General features: G+C 55.7%; 1 protein-coding gene across 1 annotated transcript in view; it reads left to right on the forward strand.

The window, feature by feature from the left end:
* CCDC93 (coiled-coil domain containing 93) overlaps nt 1-22,812 on the forward strand; it is a 60,573-nt gene extending 37,761 nt beyond the window's left edge. Inside the window, exons 7-23 of the mRNA XM_040440020.1 lie at nt 2,776-2,876; nt 5,072-5,108; nt 6,465-6,548; nt 7,009-7,059; nt 7,190-7,276; nt 7,365-7,484; nt 7,795-7,857; nt 8,352-8,425; nt 14,153-14,234; nt 14,326-14,397; nt 14,472-14,543; nt 17,957-18,065; nt 19,165-19,247; nt 22,156-22,193; nt 22,269-22,353; nt 22,425-22,538; nt 22,673-22,812. Of these exons, the coding sequence (XP_040295954.1) occupies nt 2,776-2,876; nt 5,072-5,108; nt 6,465-6,548; nt 7,009-7,059; nt 7,190-7,276; nt 7,365-7,484; nt 7,795-7,857; nt 8,352-8,425; nt 14,153-14,234; nt 14,326-14,397; nt 14,472-14,543; nt 17,957-18,065; nt 19,165-19,247; nt 22,156-22,193; nt 22,269-22,353; nt 22,425-22,538; nt 22,673-22,726 (1,326 nt within the window). The 3' untranslated portion in view covers nt 22,727-22,812. The remainder of the gene's footprint in view (nt 1-2,775; nt 2,877-5,071; nt 5,109-6,464; nt 6,549-7,008; nt 7,060-7,189; nt 7,277-7,364; nt 7,485-7,794; nt 7,858-8,351; nt 8,426-14,152; nt 14,235-14,325; nt 14,398-14,471; nt 14,544-17,956; nt 18,066-19,164; nt 19,248-22,155; nt 22,194-22,268; nt 22,354-22,424; nt 22,539-22,672) is intronic.
* Nucleotides 22,813-23,279: the final 467 nt, after the last annotated feature.

Below are 23,279 nucleotides of genomic sequence, written 5' to 3' on the forward strand. Positions count from 1 at the left end.
CAGGCATTTTTCAGACTGATCAGGATCCTGATCAGTCAGAAAAATGCATTGCAATACCGGATCCGTCATCAGGCAAAACGGATACAGTATTTATTTTTTTCTCATTTTTAAAGGTCTGCGCAGACCAGAAGGACGGATCCGGCATTCCGGTATCTTGAATGCCGGATCCGGCACTAATACATTCCTATGGAAAAAAATGCCAGATCCGGCATTCAGGCAAGTCTTCAGTTTTTTTAGCCGGAGATAAAACCGTAGCATGCTACGGTTTTCTCTTTTGCCTGATCAGTCAAAATTACTGAACTGAAGACATCCTGAACGGATTACTCTCCATTCAGAATGCAGGGGGATATGCCTGATCAGTTATTTTCCGGTATTGAGCCCCTGTGACGGAACTCTATGCCGGAAAAGAAAAACGCAAGTGTGAAAGTAGCCTTAGTGCCAAAGCCCAATGGGGGTCATTTATCAATAATGGCGTAATTTGCACCAAAAATTTACCGTTGTTACAAATCAAAAGTGGCGATTTGTTTCACCTGGTATATTAGAAGGCGCACGCCGCTTGTAAGATGAGACTTTTTTTTTAACTCTAAGCGGATAGTCAGGTTGATTTCTCTTGGTTTGTGACATTAACACCAATAACACGAAAATGAGACTTTTTATAACTGAAATGCGCCATTTCAGCCGCCCTGTCCAGACCACACTTGCGACTTTTGAAGTATATTTGCGACATTTCCAGTGGTAAATTGGAATGACAGTTACGGACAGAACGTCCGGTTTTATTACTTACCGGTCACTTGTTCCCACAACAGGTTGGTTTTTCTTTTCATAAATGCGACTTTTTACACGAAACGCCGCCACCACATAAGCTGACTAATTGTCTGCTACAATTGGAGCCATTTCTGCTGCTAAAAAGATGACAAATGAGGCGTAATATGCGCCAATTTGATAGCCCGGCCCACTTTGACATTTATAACTTACTTCTGGCGTGATGCATTCTTTATGGTGAAAATTCTGGAGAAAACTGTTGAGATATTTTGGTGCAAATTAAAACGCCATTGTCTTTGGCGCATTTTACGTCATAATTGCGGCACAACATGCTCAGTAAATGTCCCCCAGTCTGGGCCGGTTTATGGTAACCGTAGATCTTTCCAATCTATCATCTCAAAAATATTTAGGAATCGCCATAATGTCCAAAAGCGATATTTCTGATTCCAAGCCCTTCCGTTCAGAATGTCTCCGATCGTGGCCGAGGTAGCCTTCATCTCAGGGGCACCCACATGGGGCCAGATCATCGCTGCAGCCTCACAAAGCGCCCTGTCTGCTCACCTTCAAGAGGGTCTGCAAACCTTCCATCCCTGGGGTGGATAGTAAGCCGAGAAATCCCAGCAAAGATCCCTCTGAGTTCTTCTGGATATTCATCTTCCGTCCACCGGACGAGAGTCACTACTGCTAAAGATCTCCTCATTCTCTCACCAGAACAAGCCCTGTTCATACCATAATGAAAATCCTGTGGGAAGATGGGCCTCAAGCCCACACAGAGGTTCTTCAAGCCTTCCTTTTATCTTCCCTGGCCAAGAAGGTAAGGATCCCGGCCCAGGTGTCTTCTCTCTGGTGGTGGTCTGTCCATAGAAATCTATTCAGAGGAGTTTTCTGGCGCCAGCAAAATCAGGTCATAATTTCTACTGATGCCCAGAATGAACGCAGCCGCTATCCTTTGTTATGGTGAAGAGTGGCCTCCAGAGGAGCTCACCCGCCAGCGCAGCCTCCTGGGCAGAAGGTGCCTCTGCTGCTACCCCTTTACTTTTTTCAGGGTCTGTTTTTTGGCCGTACTATCGGCAGTACGGCCCTCATAATTTACCCCTCTGTTAGTCCTCCTGTCATTGCTGTTGTGAAGAAATTACTCTCCTATTCCTCGCCCCCCCCTCAGTTGTGCCTTACCCTCCTATCCCTCGCCCCCCCCCTCAGTTGTGCCTTACCCTCCTATCCCTCGCCCCCCTCAGTTGTGCCTTACCCTCCTATTCCTCGCCCCCCTCAGTTGTGCCTTACCCTCCTATTCCTCGCCCCCCCCTCAGTTGTGCCTTACCCTCCTATCCCTCGCCTCCCCCTCAGTTGTGCCTTACCCTCCTATCCCTCACCCCCCCCCCCCTCGGTTGTGCCTTACCCACCTATTCCTCGCCCCCCTCAGTTGTGCCTTACCCTCCTATTCCTCGCCCCCCTCAGTTGTGCCTTACCCTCCTATTCCTCGCCCCCCTCAGTTGTGCCTTACCCTCCTATTCCTCGCCCCCCCTCAGTTGTGCCTTACCCTCCTATCCCTCGCCCCCCCCCTCAATTGTGCCCTACCCTCCTATCCCTTGCCCCCCCCTCAGTTGTGCCTTACCCTCCTATCCCTCACCCCCCCCCCTCGGTTGTGCCTTACCCACCTATTCCTCGCCCCCCTCAGTTGTGCCTTACCCTCCTATCCCTCGCCCCCTCCCCTCAGTTGTGCCTTACCCTCCTATCCCTCGCCCCCCCCTCAGTTGTGCCCTACCCTCCTATCCCTCGCCCCCTCTCTTAGTCCTTAGAGATGGGGTGGACTTGATATTTTTGTAGAGCGCGCTCAGACAAGCGGCTGCTGGAGATATCCGGACATTATCCGACTGCCTTGACTATTTTGGAGGGTGCAATGTGAGGACCAGGCACCGTGCAGTAGTAGGGAACTTCCCACAATGCATTTCAGCAAAGTGCAGTGAATGATGGAAGGTCTGCTGAGCCTCCTGTGATCTGCTCTTACCTCTGCAGAATATCTACAAACCTCATAGAAGATACAGGCGTCAGGATGGCGCGGCGGAGCTCACAGATGAGGAGTCACGGGTTCACTCCACACTCTTGGAATACGGCAGGTATGCACCTTGGGGGGTTGGGGTCGTTACCCCCCCAGGGTTTGCATAACTTTCTCATTTCAGCTTCAGCATCTTTTATTTTTTTTATTTTTTTGAAGGATGTCCACCAGCCAGACATGAGTGCTGACATAAGATTACTATGCATCGTCTGCAAAGCCCTGGGCCGGGGCGGGCGGAAATGATGGGGGACAGCACTGAGCCTGGGCGGGTAGACATGATGGGGGACAGCACTGAGCCTGGGGCGGGCGGACATGATGGGGGACAGCACTGGGCCGGGGGTGGGTGGACATGATGGGGGACAGCACTGAGCCTGGGCGGGTAGACATGATGGGGGACAGCACTGGGCCGGGGGTGGGTGGACATGATGGGGGACAGCACTGAGCCTGGGGCAGGGGCGGGTCGACATGATGGGGGACAGCACTGAGCCTGGGCGGGTAGACATGATGGGGGACAGCACTGGGCCGGGGGTGGGTGGACATGATGGGGGACAGTACTGGGCCTGGGGCGGGTGGACATGATGGGGGACAGCACTGGGCCGGGGGTGGGTGGACATGATGGGGGACAGCACTGGGCTTGGGCGGGCAGACATGATGGGGGACAGCACTGAGCCTGGGTGGGCGGACATGATGGGGGACAGCACTGAGCCTGGGTGGGCGGACATGATGGGGGACAGCACTGAGCCTGGGTGGGCGGACATGATGGGGGACAGCACTGAGCCTGGGTGGGCGGACATGATGGGGGACAGCACTGAGCCTGGGTGGGCGGACATGATGGGGGACAGCACTGGGCCGGGGGTGGGCGGACATGATGGGGGACAGCACTGGGCCGGGGGTGGGTGGACATGATGGGGGACAGCACTGGGCCGGGGGTGGGTGGACATGATGGGGGACAGCACTGAGCCTGGGGCAGGGGCGGGTGGACATGATGGGGGACAGCACTGAGCCTGGGGCGGGTGGACATGATGAGGGGACAGCACTGAGCCTGGGGCAGGGGCGGGTGGACATGATGAGGGGACAGCACTGAGCCTGGGGCAGGCGGGCATGATGAGGGGACAGCACTGGGCCGGGGGTGGGTGGACATAATAGGGGGACAGCACTGGGCAGGGGCGGGCAGACATGATGGGGGGGACAGTACTGAGCCTGGGGCAGGCGGGCATGATGAGGGGACAGCACTGGGCCGGGGGTGGGTGGACATAATGGGGGGACAGCACTGGGCAGGGGCGGGCAGACATGATGGGGGGGACAGTACTGAGCCTGGGGCAGGCGGGCATGATGAGGGGACAGCACTGGGCCGGGGGTGGGTGGACATGATGGGGGGACAGTTTCAAGCCTGGGGCAGGCGAGCATTATGAGGGGACAGTACTGAGCCGGGGGTGGACGGGCACGATGGAGGACAGCACTGACCCTGGGGTGGACGGGCACGATGGAGGACAGCACTGACCCTGGGGTGGACGGGCACGATGGGGACAGCACTGACCCTGGGGTGGACGGGCACGATGGGGGACAGCACTGACCCTGGGGTGGACGGGCACGATGGGGGACAGCACTGACCCTGGGGTGGACGGGCACGATGGGGACAGCACTGACCCTGGGGTGGACGGGCACGATGGGGGACAGCACTGACCCTGGGGTGGACGGGCACGATGGGGGACAGCACTGATCCTGGGGTGGACGGGCACGATGGGGGACAGCACTGACCCTGGGGTGGACGGGCACGATGGGGGGCAGCACTGACCCTGGGGTGGACGGGCACGATGGGGGGCAGCACTGACCCTGGGGTGGACGGGCACGATGGGGGGCAGCACTGACCCTGGGGTGGACGGGCACGATGGGGGGGCAGCACTGACCCTGGGGTGGACGGGCACGATGGGGGGCAGCACTGACCCTGGGGTGGACGGGCACAATGGGGGGCAGCACTGACCCTGGGGTGGACGGGCACTCGCTGTAAGAGAGAACAAGAGAAAGAGCGGGGGCTAAAAAATATAGACAACCTTCTAACCCCACGTATGATGATTTTTGCGGTGTGACCGTTGTCTTCTCTCCGTGTGCTCCATGTTATAATGCCTTCTAGTATGTAACATGTCTTCAGCTGTTTGCTGTACACTTGTCATGTGACCTGGGGGGGGCAGTTATATTACGGTTAAGTTATTGTGTTTTCGTCTGTGCAGAAATCTCATTGTTTCTTACGTTTTGCAGGAGATACGGAATCAGCAAAGTTGGAAAGATGGAGAAGGTGCAGTCATTAAAAGCCATGTCATGATGATTTATATCTGGAGAATGGTGATGTCACCTCCTGTATAATATACCTGTAGAGCGGTGATGTCACCTCCTGTGTAATATACCTGATATCTGGAGAGCGGTGATGTCACCTCCTGTATAATATACCTGTAGAGCGGTGATGTCACCTCCTGTGTAATATACCTGATATCTGGAGAGCGGTGATGTCACCTCCTGTGTAATATACCTGATATCTGGAGAGCGGTGATGTCACCTCCTGTGTAATATACCTGATATCTGGAGAGCGGTGATGTCACCTCCTGTGTAATATACCTCATATCTGGAGAGCGGTGATGTCACCTCCTGTGTAATATACCTGATATCTGGAGAGCGGTGATGTCACCTCCTGTGTAATATACCTGATATCTGGAGAGCGGTGATGTCACCTCCTGTATAATATAACTGATATCTGGAGAGCGGTGATGTCACCTCCTGTGTAATATAACTGATATCTGGAGAGCGGTGATGTCACCTCCTGTGTAATATACCTGATATCTGGAGAGCGGTGATGTCACCTCCTGTGTAATATACCTGATATCTGGAGAGCGGTGATGTCACCTCCTGTGTAATATAACTGATATCTGGAGAGCGGTGATGTCACCTCCTGTGTAATATAACTGATATCTGGAGAGCGGTGATGTCACCTCCTGTGTAATATACCTGATATCTGGAGAGCGGTGATGTCACCTCCTGTGTAATATACCTGATATCTGGAGAGCGGTGATGTCACCTCCTGTGTAATATACCTGATATCTGGAGAGCGGTGATGTCACCTCCTGTGTAATATACCTGATATCTGGAGAGCGGTGATGTCACCTCCTGTGTAATATACCTGATATCTGGAGAGCGGTGATGTCACCTCCTGTGTAATATACCTGATATCTGGAGAGCGGTGATGTCACCTCCTGTGTAATATACCTGATATCTGGAGAGCGGTGATGTCACCTCCTGTATAATATAACTGATATCTGGAGGGCGGTGATGTCACCTCCTGTGTAATATACCTGATATCTGGAGAGCGGTGATGTCACCTCCTGTATAATATACCTGATATCTGGAGAGCGGTGATGTCACCTCCTGTATAATATACCTGATATCTGGAGAGCGGTGATGTCACCTCCTGTATAATATACCTGATATCTGGAGAGCGGTGATGTCACCTCCTGTGTAATATAAGGTATATCTGCAGAGCGGTGATGTCACCTCCTGTGTAATATAACTGATATGATCATGTGATGACAGTGGCTGCAGGCGATTGGTGTTCTCTGCACAGTCCGTTCCTCTCGTCTTTATTCCCGTTTCTTTGTCGCAGTGGGAGGATCAGAAGATGCCGGTCGCTTCCGGATTGGTCAAAGGAGACTTAAAAGAGGAGGAGGAGCTTCAGGCACAGGAGGAGGTAAGTGCCCATTTGCCACGAGCAGCCAGTCAAGGGCATCTCTTCACTAAGAGCGGCATCGGGAGGAGGGGATCCCTTCAGTAAGAGTGGCATCGGGGGGAGGGGATCCCTTCAGTAAGAGCGGCATCGGGAGGAGGGGATCCCTTCAGTAAGAGCGGCATCGGGGGGGAGGGGATCCCTTCAGTAAGAGCGGCATCGGGAGGAGGGGATCCTTTCGGTAAGAGCGGCCCTTGGAGGGGGGGAGGGGATCCCTTCGGTAAGAGCGGCCTTTGGAGGGGGGGAGGGGATCCCTTCACTAAGAGCGGCATCGGGGGGGAGGGGATCCCTTCACTAAGCGGCATCGGGGGGGAGGGATCCCTTGGGGGGGGGGGGGGTATTCCGGAGGTGCAGTGGGCGGGGCTGGATTTCTCCATGATTTTCGCAGACATTTAACGTTTTTCTTTATTTTGCTGTTGAAAAGCTTCGCATCAAGACCTTAATGACGGGGATGGCGGCCATGGACCTGCAGCAGGTGAGTGCTCCGCTACCTGGGGATACCTGTAAGGGGTGTGGTTATGCTGGAGGAGGAGGAGCCTATTATCAGGATGTATAGTTATGTCTCTTGACCTTGAGTTTGACCTTGGTGACCTTTGACCTTTCAGGGGCGTCTGACCGCCAGCACGGTTGGGCAGATTGTGGGCTTACAGTCACACGAGATAAAGCAGATGGCGTCTGAGTATGCGGAGAAGGTTGGCGGTGCCCTGGACGGATACACTCTCTTGTTTTTTGTTGTGGTCATGTGATGACAGCATTGACTCCGCCCCTCTTGTCTTCCAGCAATCAGAGCTCAGCGTGGAGGAGCGGGCGGAGCACATGGGATCTGCGCAGCAGCAGCACCGCAGGAAGGTGGCATCTGTCACCAAGCAGATCACCCAGAAGATCAAAGCCCTGGAGCAGGTACAAGACATGGCCGCCAGTGCCGCCGCTGACTCCAGGTGCAGGGTGCAGACGACACAATCCCTGTACCCCAGCTGTGAAGGCCCAATTATAGATGGTGGAGCATGGCCATCTTGTTGATCATGTGACCGGATGGCTCTGCATCTCGGTGGCCATCTTGTTGGTCATGTGACCGGATGGCGCTGCATCTCGGCGGCCATCTTGTTGATCATGTGACCGGATGGCGCTGCATCTCAGTGGCCATCTTGTTGACCAGGTGGTGCTACATTTTCCCGTTTCTCACATTCATGGAAATTTTCTCTTATTTTAGTCGAAGGTAAAATCCTCTGAGCTGCAGGCAGAATGTGAGGAGGCGAAGAAGAAGTTGTCAGAGGTGAGTGCACAGGCTCCGAGCCGCATGCTGACCAATTACTACCCTGCTGTGCATACTCTGCTAATCAGTGCGCCTGACTGCTGCCCCTGCCCCGGCCTGACTGCTGCCCCTGCCCCTGCCCCGGCCTGACTGCTGCCCCTGCCCCGGCCTGACTGCTGCCCCTGCCCCGGCCTGACTGCTGCCCCTGCCCCGGCCTGACTGCTGCCCCTGCCCCGGCCTGACTGCTGCCCCTGCCCCGGCCTGACTGCTGCCCCTGCCCCGGCCTGACTGCTGCCCCTGCCCCGGCCTGACTGCTGCCCCTGCCCCGGCCTGACTGCTGCCCCTGTCCCGGCCTGACTGCTGCCCCTGTCCCGGCCTGACTGCTGCCCCTGCCCCGGCCTGACTGCTGCCCCTGCCCCGGCCTGACTGCTGCCCCTGCCCGACTGCTGCCCCTGCCCGACTGCTGCCCCTGCCCGACTGCTGCCCCTCCCCAACTTATGTGTTTCCTTCTGCAGGTTAGAAGTTGCAGTGAGAAGTTGGATGAGGAGATGTGTGCGCTGGAGAAGGTGGAGTCCACAGCTGATCCGGGGTGGGTGACGGCTCCTGTGTGGGTTTAAACCCTTGTATTGCACAGTATCTCCCAAAAGTAAGTGCCCCCCTCACATTTCTGTAAATCTTTTCTTCTATCTTTTCCTGGGACAACCCTGAAGATCTGACCCTGTGATACAATGTAACGTAGTCAGTGGACGGCTCGTATAACGGTGTAAATATGGCCTCAAAATAACGCCACACACCGCCATCAATGTCTAAACTGCTGACTACAAAAGTGAGGACACACCTAAGTGACAAAGGCCAAATTGCTGCCAGCATTGCTGCAGAGGTTACAGGGGTGGGGGGGTCAGCCCGTCAGTGCTCAGCGTCATATCCAGAGGTTGTATGAGTGCTGCCAGCATTGCTGCAGAGGTTACAGGGGTGGGGGTCAGCCTGTCAGTGCTCAGCGTCATATCCAGAGGTTGTATCAGTGCTGCCAGCATTGCTGCAGAGGTTACAGGGGTGGGGGGTCAGCCTGTCAGTGCTCATCGTCATATCCAGAGGTTGTATGAGTGCTGCCAGCATTGCTGCAGAGGTTACAGGGGTGGGGGGTCAGCCTGTCAGTGTTCAGCGTCATATCCAGAGGTTGTATGAGTGCTGCCAGCATTGCTGCAGAGGTTACAGGGGTGGGGGTCAGCCTGTCAGTGCTCAGTGTCATATCCAGAGGTTGTATGAGTGCTGCCAGCATTGCTGCAGAGGTTACAGGTGGGGGGTCAGCCTGTCAGTGCTCAGCGTCATATCCAGAGGCTGTATGAGTGCTGCCAGCATTGCTGCAGAGGTTACAGGGGTGGGGGGTCAGCCTGTCAGTGCTCAGCCTCATATCCAGAGGTTGTATGAGTGCTGCCAGCATTGCTGCAGAGGTTACAGGGGTGGGGGGTCAGCCTGTCAGTGCTCAGCGTCATATCCAGAGGTTGTATGAGTGCTGCCAGCATTGCTGCAGAGGTTACAGGGGTGGGGGGTCAGCCTGTCAGTGCTAGGCGTCATATCCAGAGGTTGTATGAGTGCTGCCAGCATTGCTGCAGAGGTTACAGGGGTGGGGGGTCAGCCTGTCAGTGCTCAGCGTCATATCCAGAGGTTGTATGAGTGCTGCTAGCATTGCTGCAGAGGTTACAGGGGTGGGGGGTCAGCCTGTCAGTGCTAGGCGTCATATCCAGAGGTTGTATGAGTGCTGCCAGCATTGCTGCAGAGGTTACAGGGGTGGGGGGTCAGCCTGTCAGTGCTCAGTGTCATATCCAGAGGTTGTATGAGTGCTGCCAGCATTGCTGCAGAGGTTACAGGGGTGGGGGGTCAGCCTGTCAGTGCTCAGTGTCATATCCAGAGGTTGTATGAGTGCTGCTAGCATTGCTGCAGAGGATACAGGGGTGGGGGGTCAGCCTGTCAGTGCTCAGCGTCATATCCAGAGGTTGTATGAGTGCTGCCAGCATTGCTGCAGAGGTTACAGGGGGGGGGGGGGGTCAGCCTGTCAGTGCTCAGCGTCATATCCAGAGGTTGTATGAGTGCTGCCAGCATTGCTGCAGAGGTTACAGGGGTGGGGGGTCAGCCTGTCAGTGCTAGGCGTCATATCCAGAGGTTGTATGAGTGCTGCCAGCATTGCTGCAGAGGTTACAGGGGTGGGGGGTCAGCCTGTCAGTGCTCAGCGTCATATCCAGAGGTTGTATGAGTGCTGCCAGCATTGCTGCAGAGGTTACAGGGGTGGGGGGTCAGCCTGTCAGTGCTCAGCGTCATATCCAGAGGTTGTAGGAGTGCTGCCAGCATTGCTGCAGAGGTTTCAGGGGGGGGTCAGCCTGTCAGTGCTCATCGTCATATCCAGAGGTTGTATGAGTGCTGCCAGCATTGCTGCAGAGGTTACAGGGGTGGGGGGTCAGCCTGTCAGTGCTCAGCGTCATATCCAGAGGTTGTATGAGTGCTGCCAGCATTGCTGCAGAGGTTACAGGGGTGGGGGGTCAGCCTGTCAGTGCTCAGCGTCATATCCAGAGGTTGTATGAGTGCTGCCAGCATTGCTGCAGAGGTTACAGGGGTGGGGGTCAGCCTGTCAGTGCTCAGCGTCATATCCAGAGGTTGTATGAGTGCTGCCAGCATTGCTGCAGAGGTTACAGGGGTGGGGGGTCAGCCTGTCAGTGCTCAGCATCATATCCAGAGGTTGTATGAGTGCTGCCAGCATTGCTGCAGAGGTTACAGGGGTGGGGGGTCAGCCTGTCAGTGCTCAGCGTCATATCCAGAGGTTGTATGAGTGCTGCCAGCATTGCTGCAGAGGTTACAGGGGTGGGGGGTCAGCCTGTCAGTGCTCAGCGTCATATCCAGAGGTTGTATGAGTGCTGCCAGCATTGCTGCAGAGGTTACAGGGGTGGGGGGTCAGCCTGTCAGTGCTCAGCATCATATCCAGAGGTTGTATGAGTGCTGCCAGCATTGCTGCAGAGGTTACAGGGGTGGGGGGGTCAGCCTGTCAGTGCTCAGCGTCATATCCAGAGGTTGTATGAGTGCTGCCAGCATTGCTGCAGAGGTTACAGGGGTGGGGGGTCAGCCTGTCAGTGCTCAGCGTCATATCCAGAGGTTGTATGAGTGCTGCCGGCTGTGGGGGCTACAGGTCATTGAGGGAACCATGAATGCCGCCATGTCCTGTGATATACTGAAGCAGCGCATGATCCCCTCCCTTCTGGGCCGCAGGGCAGTAATCAACATGAGAACGACCCCAAACACCTCTAAGACGACCACTGCCTTGTAAAGAACCTGAGGGTGAAGGTGCTGGACCGGCCAAGCATGTCTCCAGACATAGACCCTATGGAGCATCTGTGGGGTCTTCTCAAACGGGAGGTGGAGGAGCGCAAGGTCTCTAACATCCACCAGATCCTTGATGTCATCATGGAGGAGGAAGGGGATCCCAGTGGAACCTGTGAAGCTCCAGTCACCTCCATGCCCAAAAGACATGAGGCCGTGCTGGAAAATAATGGCGGACACGCAGAATACTGACCCTTTGGGCACAATTTGGCCGTTGTCACTTATTGGTGTCCTCACGTTCGTTGCAAGCGGTTTAGACATTAATGGCGGTGTGTGGAGTTATTTTGAGGACATATTTACACTGTTACACCGACTACATTGTATCACAGGGTCAGATCTTCAGTGTCCCAAGAAAAGATAGAAGAAAAGATTTGCAAAAATGTCAGGGGTGCACTTACTTTTGCAAGGTGCTGTATGTATGAGTATTACCAAAATGAAAGAGGCAGCAGCTATGCTGTGTGCTCTGATCATGGCAGGAGTAACTGCTTCCCCTCCTCTCTGGCCCCTCCTCTTTCTCCCTTCTCTCTAGCCCCTCCTCTTTATCCCCTCCTCTTTCTTCCGTCTCTCTGGCCCCTCCTCTTTGGCCTTTTCTTTCTGGCCCCTCCTCTTTCTCCCTTCTCTCTGGCCCCTCCTCTTTCTCACTTCTCTCTGGCCCCTCCTCTTTCTCTCTTCTCTCTAGCCCCTCCACTCTGGCCCCTCCTCTTTGGCCCCTCCTCTTTCTCCCTTCTCTTTAGCCCCTCCTCTTTCTCCCTTCTTTCTGGCCCCTCCTCTTTCTCCCTTCTTTCTGGCCCCTCCTCTTTCTCCCTTCTCTCTGACCCCTCCTCTTTAGCCCCTACTCTTTCTCCCTTCTCTCTAGCCCCTCCACTCTGGCCCCTCCTCTTTCTCCCTTCTCTCTGGCCCCTCCTCTTTAGCCCCCTCCTCTTTCTCCCTTCTCTCTGGTCCCTCCTCTTTAGCCCCCTCCTCTTTCTCCCTTCTCTTTAGCCCCTCCTCTTTAGCCCCTCCTCTTTCTCCCTTCTTTCTGGCCCCTCCTCTTTCTCCCTTCTTTCTGGCCCCTCCTCTTTCTCCCTTCTCTCTGACCCCTCCTCTTTAGCCCCTCCTCTTTCTCCCTTCTCTCTAGCCCCTCCACTCTGGCCCCTCCTCTTTCTCCCTTCTCTCTAGCCCCTCCACTCTGGCCCCTCCTCTTTCTCACTTCTCTCTGGCCCCTCCTCTTTAGCCCCCTCCTCTTTCTCCCTTCTCTCTGGTCCCTCCTCTTTAGCCCCTCCTCTTTCTCCCTTCTTTCTGGCCCCTCCTCTTTCTCCCTTCTTTCTGGCCCCTCCTCTTTCTCCCTTCTCTCTGGCCCCTCCTCTTTCTCCCTTCTCTCTAGCCCCTCCACTTTGGCCCCTCCTCTTTCTCCCTTCTCTTTAGCCCCTCCTCTTTCTCCCTTCTTTCTGGCCCCTCCTCTTTCTCCCTTCTCTTTAGCCCCTCCTCTTTCTCCCTTCTTTCTGGCCCCTCCTCTTTCTCCCTTCTCTCTAGCCCCTCCACTCTGGCCCCTCCTCTTTCTCCCTTCTCTCTAGCCCCTCCACTCTGGCCCCTCCTCTTTCTCCCTTCTCTTTAGCCCCTCCTCTTTCTCCCTTTCTGGCCCCTCCTCTTTCTCCCTTCTCTCTAGCCCCTCCACTCTGGCCCCTCCTCTTTCTCCCTTCTCTCTAGCCCCTCCTCTGGCCCCTCCTCTTTGGCCCCTCCTCTTTTTTTCCCTTCTCTTTAGCCCCTCCTCTTTCTCCCTTCTTTCTGGCCCCTCCTCTTTCTCCCTTCTCTCTGACCCCTCCTCTTTAGCCCCTCCTCTTTCTCCCTTCTCTCTGACCCCTCCTCTTTAGCCCCTCCTCTTTCTCCCTTCTTTCTGGCCCCTCCTCTTTCTCCCTTCTCTCTAGCCCCTCCACTCTGGCCCCTCCTCTTTCTCCCTTCTCTCTGGCCCCTCCTCTTTGGACTGTACAGTTATGTAGTGACATTCTGAATGGTCATACAGGTGCTGCCATCTGGTGGCCAAACAAGATAAGCAGCTGTCACACTGACCATAGAGAAAAGCAGCTGCGGAGAGTGGGGTTGTCACATTGAGGGGGAGGGGCTTCCCAGTCTCTTGATGTCACAGAGTTCAAGGAAACCTATACATAAACGGGAAGCACAGGGCGCTGCACTGGGACCAATAAACTCTTGATTGATTATTTAAACACCTAAAAATATATCGCTGCCTTCCTGGGGTTTAAGTTGTAATCCTGTAGGAGGCAGCGGTGCGCTGCGGAAAAAACGCGTAGTTTCTCCTCTTGGAGGATGTCTATGGTGGGAGGTGCAGCAGCAGGAGGAGTCTGCTCAACACATTCTGGTAAGGGGACATGAAATCTACCGTCTGAGGTGTCACACTGGGGGAACGCCCCTGCTCTTCTGATGTCAGAGAGGAGTTATTCAGGGTGATCTGATGATGTCACAGAGAGGGGTTATCTGGGGAGGTCTGACTATGTCCCATATCTGGGGAGGCGTCGTCGCGGGGAGGCGTCATCTGGGGAGGCGTCGTCGCGGGGAGGCGTCGTCTGGCGAGGTCGCGGGGAGGCGTCGTCTGGCGAGGTCGCGGGGAGGCGTCGTCTGGCGAGGTCGCGGGGAGGCGTCGTCTGGCGAGGTCGCGGGGAGGCGTCGTCTGGCGAGGTCGCGGGGAGGCGTCGTCTGGCGAGGTCGCGGGGAGGCGTCGTCTGGCGAGGTCGCGGGGAGGCGTCGTCTGGCGAGGTCGCGGGGAGGCGTCGTCTGGCGAGGTCGCGGGGAGGCGTCGTCTGGCGAGGTCTGACGATGTCATTTTCCAGAGTGCTGCAGAGCGTGTCTTCTCAGGGATCAGTAAACAGAATGACATCCTGCGTTGGTCGCAGTAGGTGCTCGGCCGTTCTTAGCGGGGCGTCCTGGTTTTGGTACCATAACGTGTCTGTGTCTGCAGCATTTTACAGAAGCTGCGAGCAATGGTGGCGATGAACGAGAGTCTGAAGTCTCAGGAGCAGCAGTTCCGTGCACACTGCCGGGTGAGTTCTGTAAATCTGCACACCCCACAGCAACATAGCGCCCCCCATGTTCACCAGTGACCCCGAATTACACCCGCTGTGCCGTCCACAGGAGGAGGTGACCCGTCTGCAGCAGAATATCGAGACCGTGAAAGCTGAGATGTCAGAAAGTGGGGAGGAGAAGGTAATGAGCGTAGTGATGAGCGGTGCCCGCAGCCGCTGCTCCCGGCCCGGCATGATGATGTGTCTTGTTTTCAGGAGAGGTCATCGTTGTTTGAGCAGCAGTACAGAGCGGAGCGCGAGAAGCTGCAGAAGATCCGGCTGCTCCTGGTGAGTGATGGCTGGGAGCCATGAGGGCCCCATGGGATCTGTCAGCAGAGGGCCCGATGGAGTCTGTCAGCAGATGGCTCCCATCAGTGTCCGCCACCTCATAATTCATTATACCTATAAATGCTGCTTCAGAAGTTCTCTCCCCTGCACTCCGAGGCCTTTAGCGCCACAGTCTCCATGTTGGTGGACGTGGACATTCGGCCATCCATTCACCTGTGACCTGTCCTTCTGCAAGGTTCAGACTGCAGCCGCTCGCCCTGCCCGATCTGTCCGCTCCCTCCCCCTTGTACCCGTGTCGTACCGGGTGAGCCTCCTTCCTGTGATGGCGCTTCCCTGCCCGATCTGTCCGCTCCCTCCCCCTTTTACCCGTGTCGTACCGGGTGAGCCTCGTCCTGTGATGGCGCTTCCCTGCCCGATCTGTCCGCTCCCTCCCCTTTATACCCGTGTCGTACTGGGTGAGCCTCCGTCCTGTGCTGGCGCTTCCCTGCCCGATCTGTCTGCTCCCTCCCCTTTATACCCGTGTCGTACTGGGTGAGCCTCCGTCCTGTGCTGGCGCTTCCCTGCCCGATCTGTCTGCTCCCTCCCCTTTATACCCGTGTCGTACTGGGTGAGCCTCGTCCTGTGATGGCGCTTCCCTGCCCGATCTGTCTGCTCCCTCCCCTTTATACCCGTGTCGTACTGGGTGAGCCTCCTTCCTGTGATGGCGCTTCCCTGCCCGATCTGTCCGCTCCCTCCCCCTTGTACCCGTGTCGTACCGGGTGAGCCTCGTCCTGTGATGGCGCTTCCCTGCCCGATCTGTCCGCTCCCTCCCCCTTGTACCCGTGTCGTACCGGGTGAGCCTCGTCCTGTGATGGCGCATCCCTGCCTGATCTGTCTGCTCCCTCCCCCTTATACCCGTGTCGTACCGGGTGAGCCGCCGTCCTGTGCTGGCGCTTCCCTGCCCGATCTGTCCGCTCCCTCCCCTTTATACCCGTGTCGTACTGGGTGAGCCTCCGTCCTGTGCTGGCGCTTCCCTGCCTGATCTGTCCGCTCCCTCCCCCTTATACCCGTGTCGTACCGGGTGAGCCGCCGTCCTGTGCTGGCGCTTCCCTGCCCGATCTGTCCGCTCCCTCCCATTTATACCCGTGTCGTACTGGGTGAGCATCCGTCCTGTGCTGGCGCTTCCCTGCCCGATCTGTCCGCTCCCTCCCCCTTGTACCCGTGTCGTACCGGGTGAGCCTCCTTCCTGTGATGGCGCTTCCCTGCCCGATCTGTCCGCTCCCTCCCCCTTGTACCCGTGTCGTACCGGGTGAGCCTCGTCCTGTGATGGCGCATCCCTGCCTGATCTGTCTGCTCCCTCCCCCTTATACCCGTGTCGTACCGGGTGAGCCGCCGTCCTGTGCTGGCGCTTCCCTGCCCGATCTGTCCGCTCCCTCCCCTTTATGCCCGTGTCGTACTGGGTGAGCCTCCGTCCTGTGCTGGCGCTTCCCTGCCCGATCTGTCTGCTCCCTCCCCTTTATACCCGTGTCGTACCGGGTGAGCCTCCTTCCTGTGATGGCGCTTCCCTGCCCGATCTGTCCGCTCCCTCCCCCTTGTACCCGTGTCGTACCGGGTGAGCCTCGTCCTGTGATGGCGCTTCCCTGCCCGATCTGTCCGCTCCCTCCCCCTTATACCCGTGTCGTACCGGGTGAGCCGCCGTCCTGTGCTGGCGCTTCCCTGCCCGATCTGTCCGCTCCCTCCCCTTTATACCCGTGTCGTACTGGGTGAGCCTCCGTCCTGTGCTGGCGCTTCCCTGCCCGATCTGTCTGCTCCCTCCCCCTTGTACCCGTGTCGTACCGGGTGAGCCTCCGTCCTGTGCTGGCGCTTCCCTGCCCGGTCTGTCCGCTCCCTTCCCCTTTTACCCGTGTCGTACCGGGTGAGCCGCCGTCCTGTGCTGGCGCTTCCCTGCCTGATCTGTCCGCTCCCTCCCCCTTATACCCGTGTCGTACCGGGTGAGCCTCCGTCCTGTGCTGGCGCTTCCCTGCCTGATCTGTCCGCTCCCTCCCCCTTATACCCGTGTCGTACCGGGTGAGCCTCCGTCCTGTGATGGCGCTTCCCTGCCCGATCTGTCCGCTCCCTCCCCCTTATACCCATGTCGTACCGGGTGAGCCTCCGTCCTGTGCTGGTGCTTCCCTGCCTGATCTGTCCGCTCCCTCCCCCTTATACCCGTGTCGTACCGGGTGAGCCTCCGTCCTGTGATGGCGCTTCCCTGCCTGATCTGTCCGCTCCCTCCCCCTTATACCCGTGTCGTACCGGGTGAGCCTCCGTCCTGTGCTGGCGCTTCCCTGCCCAATCTGTCCGCTCCCTCCCCCTTATACCCGTGTCGTACCGGGTGAGCCTCCGTCCTGTGCTGGCGCTTCCCTGCCCGATCTGTCCGCTCCCTCCCCCTTGTACCCGTGTCGTACCGGGTGAGCCTCCGTCCTGTGCTGGCGCTTCCCTGCCCGATCTGTCCGCTCCCTCCCCCTTATACCCGTGTTGTACCGGGGGAGCCTCCGTCCTGTGCTGGCGCTTCCCTGCCCGATCTGTCCGCTCCCTCCCCCTTGTACCCGTGTCGTACCGGGTGAGCCTCCGTCCTGTGATGGCGCTTCCCTGCCCGGTCTGTCCGCTCCCTCCCCCTTATACCCGTGTCGTACCGGGTGAGCCTCCGTCCTGTGCTGGCGCTTCCCTGCCCGATCTGTCCGCTCCCTCCCCCTTGTACCCGTGTCGTACCGGGTGAGCCTCCGTCCTGTGATGGCGCTTCCCTGCCTGATCTGTCCGCTCCCTCCCCCTTATACCCGTGTCGTACCGGGTGAGCCTCCGTCCTGTGATGGCGCTTCCCTGCCCGATCTGTCTGCTCCCTCCCCCTTATACCCGTGTCGTACCGGGTGAGCCGCCGTCCTGTGCTGGCGCTTCCCTGCCCGATCTGTCCGCTCCCTCCCCCTTGTACCCGTGTCGTACCGGGTGAGCCTTCGTCCTGTGATGGCGCTTCCCTGCCCGATCTGTCTGCTCCCTCCCCCTTATACCCGTGTCGTACCGGGTGAGCCGCCGTCCTGTGCTGGCGCTTCCCTGGCAGTGCTTCTGTTTGGTGTCGCTTACTTCTGGTTCTCTAGGACGCTCCTCCGCCATCTTCTTCACGGACTGACCGATGAGACGAGAGTCCTCCATCCAGAAAAGCAGATTCAAGGCCACAAAACGTTTTTTAGGGCGACTGGAACAATCCGTGCCGTGATCCAGAGAAAGCTGTTGAACTCTTAGGGGTTGAATACTTTTGCACTGAGGTCTCCTTTAGTGATGGCTTCCATTAGGGGGCTGCTTGGCTTTATGATTGGTGATTTCTTTCTGCTTTGTCCGGGGCCTATGTTTCCTCGTCTTGTGCCCCTGAGAAGATATTGATTCCTTCTGATTATTGTCCCAAGGCGCGAAGGAACCGGGAAATCGCCATTTTACAGCGCAAGATCGATGAGGTCCCCAGTCGAGCGGAGCTGACGCAGTATCAGAAGCGGTTCATCGAACTCTACGGGCAAGGTGTGTTACCAGTACATGGTGCTGGCAGCAGGGCGATGGTGGTGAGGGCTGCGGGGATGATGGTGGTGAGGGCTGCGGGGCTGATGGTGGTGAGGGCGGCGGGGCTGATGGTGGTGAGGGCTGCGGGGATGATGGTGGTGAGGGCTGCGGGGATGATGGTGGTGAGGGCGGCAGGGCTGATGGTGGTGAGGGCTGCGGGGATGATGGTGGTGAGGGCGGCAGGGCTGATGGTGGTGAGGGCGGCGGGGATGATGGTGGTGAGGGCGGCGGGGATGATGGTGGTGAGGGCTGCAGGGATGATGGTGGTGAGGGCTGCGGGGATGATGGTGGTGAGGGCGGCGGGGCTGATGATGGTGGTGAGGGCTGCGGGGATGATGGTGGTGAGGGCTGCGGGGATGATGGTGGTGAGGGCGGCAGGGCGATGGTGGTGAGGGCGGGGATGATGGTGGTGAGGGCGGGGATGATGGTGGTGAGGGCTGCGGGGATGATGGTGGTGAGGGCTGCGGGGATGATGGTGGTGAGGGCTGCGGGGATGATGGTGGTGAGGGCGGCGGGGATGATGGTGGTGAGGGCGGCGGGGATGATGGTGGTGAGGGCTGCGGGGATGATGGTGGTGAGGGCTGCGGGGATGATGGTGGTGAGGGCGGCGGGGCTGATGATGGTGGTGAGGGCTGCGGGGCTGATGATGGTGGTGAGGGCTGCGGGGATGATGGTGGTGAGGGCTGCGGGGATGATGGTGGTGAGGGCGGCAGTGCGATGGTGGTGAGGGCGGGGATGATGGTGGTGAGGGCTGCGGGGATGATGGTGGTGAGGGCTGCGGGGATGATGGTGGTGAGGGCTGCGGGGATGATGGTGGTGAGGGCGGCAGGGATGATGGTGGTGAGGGCTGCGGGGATGATGGTGGTGAGGGCTGCGGGGATGATGGTGGTGAGGGCTGCGGGGATGATGGTGGTGAGGGCTGCGGGGATGATGATGATTAGGGATGAAATGATTAATTGAATCAAGTAATTTGACAAGAAAATCGGTAAATGCGGGGAAGGGGAGGAGGCTGCAGTCTACTGGAAGGTGACGCTGTCTGTACCTGAATCTTATCTTACAGTCTCTGCTACTCACAAGGAGACCAAACAGTTCTTCACCTTATACAACACCCTGGATGACAAGAAGCTTTATCTGGAGAAGGAGGTGAGGACTGTATATACATCTGTATGTGAGGAGCACCCTCTAGTGGTGACTGTATATACATCTGTATGTGAGGAGCTCCCTCTAGTGGTGGCTGTATATACATCTGTATGTGAGGAGCACCCTCTAGTGGTGACTGTATATACATCTGTATGTGAGGAGCTCCCTCTAATGGTGGCTGTATATACATCTGTATGTGAGGAGCTCCCTCTAGTGGTGACTGTATATACATCTGTATGTGAGGAGCTCCCTCTAGTGGTGACTGTATATACATCTGTATGTGAGGAGCTCCCTCTAGTGGTGACTGTATATACATCTGTATGTGAGGAGCTCCCCCTATTGGTGGCTGTATATACATCTGTATGTGAGGAGCTCCCCCTAGTGGTGGCTGTATATACATCTGTATGTGAGGAGCTCCCTCTAGTGGTGACTGTATATACATCTGTATGTGAGGAGCTCCCTCTAGTGGTGACTGTATATACATCTGTATGTGAGGAGCTCCCTCTAGTGGAGGCTGTATATACATCTGTATGTGAGGAGCTCCCCCTAGTGGTGACTGTATATACATCTGTATGTGAGGAGCTCCCCCTAGTGGTGGCTGTATATATATATCTATATGTGAGGAGCTCCCTCTAGTGGTGACTGTATATACATCTGTATGTGAGGAGCTCCCTCTAGTGGTGACTGTATATACATCTGTATGTGAGGAGCTCCCCCTAGTGGAGGCTGTATATACATCTGTATGTGAGGAGCTCCCTCTAGTGGTGGCTGTATATACATCTGTATGTGAGGAGCTCCCCCTAGTGGTGGCTGTATATATATATCTATATGTGAGGAGCTCCCTCTAGTGGTGACTGTATATACATCTGTATGTGAGGAGCTCCCTCTAGTGGTGACTGTATATACATCTGTATGTGAGGAGCTCCCCCTAGTGGTGACTGTATATACATCTGTATGTGAGGAGCTCCCTCTAGTGGTGACTGTATAGACATCTGTATGTGAGGAGCTCCCACTAGTGGTGACTGTATATACATCTGTATGTGAGGTGCCCCCCTAGTGGTGACTGTATATACATCTATATGTGAGGAGCTCCCTCTAGTGGTGACTGTATATACATCTGTATGTGAGGAGCTCCCTCTAGTGGTGACTGTATATACATCTGTATGTGAGGAGCTCCCCCTAGTGATGACTGTATATACATCTGTATGTGAGGAGCTCCCCCTATTGGTGGCTGTATATACATCTGTATGTGAGGAGCTCCCCCTAGTGGTGACTGTATATATATATCTATATGTGAGGAGCTCCCTCTAGTGGTGACTGTATATACATCTGTATGTGAGGAGCTCCCTCTAGTGGTGACTGTATATACATCTGTATGTGAGGAGCTCCCCCTAGTGGTGGCTGTATATACATCTGTATGTGAGGAGCTCTCTCTAGTGGTGACTGTATATACAGCTGTATGTGAGGAGCTCCCTCTAGTGGTGGCTGTATATACATCTGTATGTGAGGAGCTCCCCCTAGTGGTGACTGTATATACATCTGTATGTGAGGAGCTCCCTCTAGTGGTGTCTGTATATACATCTGTATGTGAGGGGCTCCCCCTAGTGGTGACTGTATATACATCTGTATGAGAGGAGCTCCCTCTAGTGGTGACTGTATATACATCTGTATGTGAGGAGCTCCCACTAGTGGTGACTGTATATACATCTGTATGTGAAGAGCTCCCCCTAGTGGTGGCTGTATATACATCTGTATGTGAGGAGCTCCCTCTAGTGGTGACTGTATATACATCTGTATGTGAGGAGCTCCCTCTTGTGGTGGCTGTATATACATCTGTATGTGAGGAGCTCCCTCTAGTGGTGACTGTATATACATCTGTATGTGAGGAGCTCCCACTAGTGGTGACTGTATATACATCTGTATGTGAGGAGCTCCCCCTAGTGGTGGCTGTATATACATCTGTATGTGAGGAGCTCCCCCTAGTGGTGGCTGTATATACATCTGTATGTGAGGAGCTTCCTCTAGTGGTGGCTGTATATACATCTGTATGTGAGGAGCTTCCTCTAGTGGTGGCTGTATATACATCTGTATGTGAGGAGCTCCCCCTAGTGGTGGCTGTATATACATCTGTATGTGAGGAGCTCCTCTAGTGGTGTCTGTATATACATCTGTATGTGAGGCGCTCCCCCTAGTGGTGACTGTATATACATCTGTATGTGAGGAGCTCCCCCTAGTGGAGGCTGTATATACATCTGTATGTGAGGAGCTCCCCCTAGTGGTGGCTGTATATACATCTGTATGTGAGGAGCTCCCCCTAGTGGTGGCTGTATATTCATCTGTATGTGAGGAGCTCCCTCTAGTGGTGACTGTATATACATCTGTATGTGAGGAGCTCCCTCTAGTGGTGACTGTATATACATCTGTATGTGAGGAGCTCCCTCTAGTGGTGTCTGTATATACATCTGTATGTGAGGAGCTCCCTCTAGTGGTGACTGTATATACATCTGTATGTGAGGAGCACCCTCTAGTGGTGATTGTATATACCTCTGTATGTGAGGAGCTCCCTCTAGTGGTGACTATATATACATCTGTATGTGAGGAGCTCCCTCTAGTGGTGGCTGTATATACATCTGTATGTGAGGAGCTCCCCCTAGTGGTGGCTGTATATACATCTGTATGTGAGGAGCTCCCCCTAGTGGTGACTGTATATACATCTGTATGTGATGATGATGATGGGGTTGTTGATGAAGATAATAGTAATCGTGGTTCTGTGGATGGTGGTGGTGGTGATTATTTCTTTGTTATTTATTGGGTTAGGGTCTTCCTTTTTATATGGGGTCCTATGATTTGTTCCCGACTCTGCTGCTGCGGCGCTTCTTGTTCCGGTTGTGATATTTGTTCTCTATTTCAGGTGAATTTGCTGAACTCTGTTCACGACAACTTCCAGCAGTGAGTATGCTCGTGGCCCCCGGGGATCCCTCTGGTCCCTCGTGTCGGGTGTTACTGACGCCTTGTATCCCTCAGAGCGATGGCTTCGTCTGGCACCCGGGAGCAGTTCCTCAGGCAGATGGAGCAGATTGTGGATGGCATCAGACAGAACAGGAATAAGGCATGTGGGGGAGGGGTGTGGAGCGCGGGGTGCAGGATCGGGCTGGAGGACTCAAGGATCTTGTTTTCTAGATGGAGAAGAAAAAGCAGGAAAACAAGATGAGACGAGACCAGCTGAACGACGAGTATCTGGAGATGCTGGAGAAGCAGAGATTGTACTTTAAGACCGTCAAGGAGTTTAAAGAGGTGAGAGAAGAGGGCGATGGCGGCGGCTCCTCAGGTCGTCCTCGTGTCCGAGAGTCTACGGGATCGGCTCCATACCGTCATGAACATACGGCGCCTCCTCCACTTTTCATGGTCACTTCTCTCCTTGTTTCTAGGAATGTCGCAGGAATGAGGTGCTTCTGAGTAAACAGAAGGATCGCACCCCCTGATGTTACCTGCACTGGAATCACCATGGTAACCACCATTCATGCATCACAGTCGGGTCACATGACTCTAATAAAACTATGTCCTCCCAGCCCCGGCTTATGTTATTCCTGCAGGGCGCCGCTGCTCTCCGCGCTCGGTGTTTAGTAGGTAATGCAGGAAAGAATGGCAACGGCTCGAAATCCCACTGCCACCAGAACATAATGTGGGGAGTAATCCGCTGGAGGTCAGGGGCTTCCATGTGCTTGGTATCGGCCTGTGGACGGCTGGAATACCCTGATACTACTACTCCCAGCATCTGGTCTGTTGCAGTGTACTCTTGTGTGTATATAGGTACATGCTGAAAGCCCATCAATCACAACTCTTGGAAACATTAGAAATAAAATCTGATCGCTGGTTGGTTGCTGCATGTGGGAGGACTGGAAGAAGCGGAGGAGAAAACGGCGAGTATCAATTTACAGGGGATGCCCGTTTTAACTTGGACAACCACTTTAACCTTGATGAAGATGAAGTGACCAGAAGAGTTCAGACCTTTTGTCCCCTGGAGACACCATGACA

The sequence above is a fragment of the Bufo bufo genome, chromosome 7 (assembly GCF_905171765.1).
Source record: "Bufo bufo chromosome 7, aBufBuf1.1, whole genome shotgun sequence".
NCBI lineage: Eukaryota > Metazoa > Chordata > Amphibia > Anura > Bufonidae > Bufo > Bufo bufo.